The sequence below is a fragment of the Arachis duranensis genome, chromosome 5 (genome assembly GCF_000817695.3).
Source record: "Arachis duranensis cultivar V14167 chromosome 5, aradu.V14167.gnm2.J7QH, whole genome shotgun sequence".
In the NCBI taxonomy this organism is placed as follows: domain Eukaryota; kingdom Viridiplantae; phylum Streptophyta; class Magnoliopsida; order Fabales; family Fabaceae; genus Arachis; species Arachis duranensis.
In genome coordinates this window covers 67,909,146-67,915,170 of record NC_029776.3, presented here as the reverse complement: position 1 = coordinate 67,915,170, position 6,025 = coordinate 67,909,146, and the positions used below count along the sequence as shown (strand labels likewise).

At 35.3% G+C, this 6,025-nt stretch overlaps 1 protein-coding gene and 1 long non-coding RNA gene across 2 annotated transcripts; both read right to left on the bottom strand.

Moving 5' to 3' along the window:
* Positions 1-1,246: 1,246 nt before the first annotated feature.
* LOC127747771 (uncharacterized) lies at positions 1,247-2,745 on the bottom strand. The gene is made up of 3 exons (XR_008009662.1): positions 2,609-2,745; positions 1,892-1,981; positions 1,247-1,360 (listed from the first exon to the last, which is right to left on the bottom strand). It is a non-coding gene; the product is annotated as an uncharacterized LOC127747771 (long non-coding RNA).
* Positions 2,746-2,749: 4 nt separating this feature from the next.
* LOC107489557 (probable UDP-arabinose 4-epimerase 2) lies at positions 2,750-5,341 on the bottom strand. The gene is made up of 8 exons (XM_052262372.1): positions 5,003-5,341; positions 4,825-4,923; positions 4,353-4,477; positions 3,777-3,890; positions 3,569-3,676; positions 3,362-3,453; positions 2,875-3,070; positions 2,750-2,795 (listed from the first exon to the last, which is right to left on the bottom strand). The coding sequence occupies exons 3-7, from the start codon at positions 4,389-4,391 to the stop codon at positions 3,064-3,066; spliced, it is 360 nt and encodes a 119-aa protein (XP_052118332.1). The 5' UTR covers positions 4,392-4,477; positions 4,825-4,923; positions 5,003-5,341; the 3' UTR covers positions 2,750-2,795; positions 2,875-3,063.
* Positions 5,342-6,025: the final 684 nt, after the last annotated feature.

The following is a 6,025-nucleotide window of genomic DNA, read 5'->3' as shown; positions in this document are numbered from 1 at the left end:
ACCAGCAAGTGTACTGGGTCATCCAAGTAATACCTTACGTGAGTAAGGGTCGATCCCACAGAGATTGTTGGTATGAGCAAGCTATGGTCACCTTGTAAATCTCAGTTAGGCAGATTAAATGGTTATGGATTTCGAAAATTAATAATAAACAGAAAATAAAATAAGATAGAAATACTTATGTAAATTAATGGTGGGGATTTCAGATAGGCGTGAGGAGATGCTAAAATCCACTACAAGAAAAACACCCATTCAGGTATACTTGAAAAGTGTAGCCAAAAGTGAAAAAAATGATGCCTTAGGCTACGGCTACGCTTTTCAGGGTGATTCCTATTCGGCTGTTGCCTATTCTCAAAGGCTACGCTTTTCTGCACCAAGGGCTACGCTTTTGGCGTTTGGAAATAGGCTATGCTTTTCAAGTGATGCTCTCCGTGACCAAAGGCTACGCTTTTCAGCTTTCGTTCTTCTAGAATAGGCTACGCTTTTCAACACTACTGCATCACTTGTAAAGCGTAGCCACATTGTATACCATAGCTACTTTTTATAAGCGTAGCCTTAGATCCCTCTTTTTTTTTTGTATACTATAGCTACTGTATATAAGTGTAGCCTTAGGTCCCTCATTGTTTTTTTTTTATTTTTCTATATATATATATTCTAATAATTTTTTTTTCTAAAACCTAATATTTAGTAATATGATTATGTGTATAATCCTATTTTTTTAATTAAATTAGTCAAAAATTATAAAATAAAAATAAATACATAAAAATACCATACAATATTCTTTAAATAATAAAAATTATCCTTTAACAAAATATATTTATAATGAACTAAAAATATTAGGATGATCATAAATGAGTATTCATACATCTCACACTAAATTAAACATACCCATATCAAAATATACATTAGACCACTTAGGATTTACTACTAATAAACTATAAAAAAAACCAAAATATTGTATCCTACATAAGTATCTTCTAATAAAAGTTATTAACCTTCTGATAGAAGAGAAAAAAATCTTGTTCTTTAAATATCTTGTTCGACTGAAGATCGTATTTGTGAGATTTCTGGTTCTTCATCTGCCTCAAATCTTATTCTGTAGGTTTTGTCAACTACAAAAAAAATCAAAATTATATAACACTTACTAAACCCCTTAAGGCTTAAATTTGAAAGCATACATAGCACAAAAATGGAAAAAAATGAAATTCACAAACAAAATCAGAAACTGGTAAAGAAGTGTATATCATACCAATTCAATGTGACCCTGAGGGAAATAGAGAACTCTGTCTTGAACACGAGGGGCATCCATTAATGGCCCTGCACAGCCTCCATAGCTCTTTAAACAAATCATCACCAGCCCCATCTGCCAAAAAACAAAACACAAACATGTTGAAAACTTTGCATGGTTTTTTTCAGACCAAAAGTTGGAAACTTTTTTCTTTCATTTTTTGCATTAAACTCTTCTTTAGTAACCTCCATGTTCACAAGGCAAAAAGGGTCATTCACTTCATATTGAAAAATTAAAGGAAAACATTAAAAATGAAGGGTCCCAACAACATTAGTCAATTACTGAAAGAACACAGACATTACTCTTTTTCAGCTTAACACTCACATTAACCAAACATGGTAACAACAAAACCACATGAAAATAAATAAACAAGTGGGAGATATTGAGCAGAGGAAGAGATATTATTAGATCCATTAAGACTTAAAAGAGTCAACTATCTAAGGTAAAGAGTCAACCATAGTCTCTTGAAACTCAGCTCCAAGATAGCCACTAGAAACATGGAACCAGTTATCCAATAACAAGTAGTTTGCCACAGTACCAAAAATATATAGATAATAATAAGAGACAATCAAGAAGACATGAAAGGAGAGAATGAAGGGCACATACCTCATTTTGGATCCTGTTGCATAAAGATTCAACCAATTGATTTCTGTCAAATCCCATATTAACCACTTCCTGAAGAAGCTCTTCGTCAATCTGCAAAACCATGATATTGGTGGATTTTGTAAGTGAATAAGTGTGAGTATCAAAATTGTTTAAGGTGGAGTTAATGTCAAAAATAAAAACCAGGCAAATTGATAAACATAAGGACACTATTCTATTCTTTATCAGAAGGTAAGATAAAGAACAAATATGTTCCTTTTGCTTCACTCAAATTTTAACTCCAGTTGGCACAGTCTCAGAGAAAGAACAAACTTTGAAATGCTTAATTCAATGATAGGAATATTTAGGAACATGAAGCTCAATAGTTGACAATAGTTGATAAATTGCCATGAGCCACGAAAATACTGCACCATATATAATCCACATGCAACAAAAATAATAAACATGAAATCAGTAAACTACTCTAGACAAATGAATAATAGTCCCCATTAGTACTTGATTTTTGTTTATTAGAACATTACCATTTACCACTACAAAGTAAACTGCTGATTAAGAAAGCAACAATCATTCACATACAGATCCAAGAATCAAGCAGCTGACTGGTCAATAATATATTATGTAGCCTAACTTATTTGAGAATAAGCATACTCAATGAAAAGGTTTCTGCCATTTAATCACCAAATACAGCTAAAATCAATATCTAACTATTCTAACCCTTACCTCTTTGTTGATCAAATACACAAGACTTGTCCCTGTTTTTCTCTTGAGCCCAAACCTTAACCGTTCCAAGAACCAGAATTTTGGTTACATTTCACAAGGCCATTCGACCAGATTAAACACAGAGGAGAGAAAATCACTCACCTCTCTTTGCTCGTGGTGGTAGTTGTGTTAAAAGAAATTGAATAAACTGGAAAAAATGGAGCAAGAGAATTATCAAAATTTTGAATTAAAGGAGAAAAGAAAGAAGATGAAGTCGCTGTGCTCACCTAGCAAAGAAACTCAAAGAACAGTTGGGTGAGTGGAACGCAGCTCCCTCTTAAGCTTCAATCAGCTCCCTCCTCGGCCATCATTCTCTTTCTCTTGGTGCTATGATTGATGAAGAGCCAAAAACTTGAAGAACGCTCCTGTTTTTGCTCCCTGGTGCTTTGGCTATTCCTCTGTTCCTTGCCCTCTCTCTACTGTCTGTGAATTCATGAGGGAGACAGACGGAGACACAATGTTATGTTATGATTATGGGTATTTTTCTTGTAGTGAGTTCTCCTATGTTATGTTAGATAGATTGAAGAGGAGGTACTTGTCACAAATTTGAACATATTCCATCAAGGGTGATTTGTTTAATATGCCACTAAACAAGTCAATCGGTATCTAAATAGACATGTTACTTGTGCAACTTGGAAGGAGGAGCAAATTACAAGCAGAATACAAACATTCAACTGAGATTAAAGTGCTTGAATAAACTCCAGAAGTACTTACTTGAGAGGATCCTCAGTGCTTTCCCCAACATATGCAACAGCAGCAAAGTGCATCACAGCATCAAACTTATTCTCCAAAAATATTTTATTAACCTGGTAACCAGTTAAGTAGAAAATCTTTCTTGGGTATTCTCCACATACATTTCAATCAAAGTCAAAAATATGACAACAAAATATTTCTAGTGATGAGGAAAGTGGGTAAGGATACAGATGTCTGATCTCCCAAGTCAGCATATATAAATTGAAGCCTTCCTGGTTCTGGAAATAAATTTTGAAGAACTCTGACGGCACCCATATTTCCTCGTGACAGATTGTCCTGCCAAAAGGGAAAAAACAATGGTATGCCTGTCGCAACCACACTGATAAGTGCATTTGATTTTGTCAGAGAAATATTTCATTTTTATTAATAGACATACTACTATAGTGACACGATAATTTTCCTTCAGAAGCCGAAGCGTAGCATGTGAACCAATGTAGCCTGCACCGCCTGTTACTAAAACATGAGTTACCCCAGGTTCGCGAATGGCAAACTGGAAAAGGGGGAAAACAGAAACGAAAATGATAAATTAGCTTAAATAAATAAAGAAAATTAGCTTTAGAGAAGGCAAACTCCTATATCAGGATAGTTCAAAGAAAGAAGAAAACTATAACTGAAAAATATATATATCTTGTCTTTATAATTTTTCCCTTAAAAACTATCCCCTTTTCTCCTTTTTTCAACTATCTGGCTGACAAAAGTTGTGAACGGTAATTAAACATAATCAAGCTTCACTCTTTATGGACAAAAAATTAAAATAGTTCATATCATTCATCAATTCATCTCTATCAACAATCTACCACTTTTAAGATATCTTTCAAAGGGTAATAATCAAACAGCTATGAAACTATAATGAATATGCGCATCTCTGGTGTGGAGGGGACAAAAAAAGGGGAAAGAAGCAAAGACATAAAAAGCTCTCAAAGAAAACATGTGTAAGATGACTAGCGATTACCGGACTAGTGGAACTCAAAGATGGAGATTGCTTGATCATGATAATGCATAATGCTGTTAATCCAGCAGCAAGAAAAACTTTTCCAAGAAAATTGCCTTTCCATTTTGGGTCAGCATAATCCAAGCCTAAAAGATAGAAAAACATAAACAGGAGAAATTAAATTGAAGAGGCCACATCTATGATAAGCTTAACAAATCCAATGGCATGAAATAAACTACAGAACTAGACAATGATTCGTCGTAAGCAAAAAGTGAAATTTAAACAAGAAAAAATCAACAAGAACAATAACAAAAATAAGAATAATAATTCAGTTGACACATGGTGAAATTTACATTGGTGATTTTAGTTTTGATCTGGCAGTCCACAGATAAATAACGCAGAATACAGAAGCTAAAACCCCAATTAAAACCCTAAAACCAAAACCCAAAACCTCCCAAATTTCATAGAACCATCATCATCATCGGGCGCTTACCTCGCTTGTTAGGGATCGATGCTTTGCCTCATTGGAAACCTTGATGCTTCACAGTAGAGCAGAGAAGAGGTCGCTAGAGAGCATACAGTTTCTTTGACACTGCATAGAGAGGGCGAGTGAGAGAGAGAGCGAGTAAGAGAATGAGCGAGAAGAAAAGAACGAGGCACAGAATGCTTACTTGGTGAGCGCGGTGATGAATGGCAACGGTGAACAAGAGATGAGCCACGACAAATCGAACGTGAAAACCCTTGAAGAGATAAGCAGCGGCGACGAATCGAAGGAGAAGGCGCGCGAGTTTGTACAGGTAGCGTGAATTGGTGACGAATCAAAGAAAAAATATTCATTAAGCTCAGTATATAGCGCAGAGATGAGGGTTACTCGATCGAATTGAAAGGGGAAGGACGATGAGAAGCGCAGAGATGACGCTGGTGAGGGCGGTGCAGCGACGAGGAGGAGGACGAAGAGGAGCGACGATGAGTGGTGAGTGAGAGGGTTTCTGTAGCGAGAGGGTTTCTTTGCGATGGTAAGCTTTGAAGGGTTTCTTCGATGGTGACAGGGTTTTTGAAAGGGGATTGAGATGAAGGCTGAGATGAAGGCTAAGTGTGAGTTTTGGAGGGACAAAAATTTCACTAAGTGTGTGAGTTTTGCTTTTGGGAAATTAAGGAATAAAATTTATCAATTGTCAAGTTTTTTGCTTTAGATACATTAGACATCACTTTTGAAGTGCACCCAAAACTTAACAAATAGCCTACACTCTAAAAGCGCTTCCTTAGATATAAAAAGTGGATCCATATATATCAACATTCGGCTACGCTTTATAAGTGATTTCTATAATACCTAAGGCTACACTTTTTAAATGATGCCAAAATTGTGTTTCTTTTTCTCTTATAAAAAGGCATCACTGAGAAAAGCGTAGCCTATTCATAGAATAGGCTACGCTTTTCAAATGTAGCTTAAAAAAAGTGTGGCTGAATGGGTATTTTTCTTGTAGTGGTGTATATGGAGTAATTTGTTGGTAGTATATGGCATAATTTGTTGGGTGTATATTTCTGAACTGATATAATGTAATATAATCAACTATTGCAACTGTTCTAATATTGCTTGTCCTTGGCTGTATATGTCATAATTTATGCATGCTTGAGTGAATTGAACATAATTTTAAACTGATCTAATTAAATACTTATGAGAATCCATATAGGTG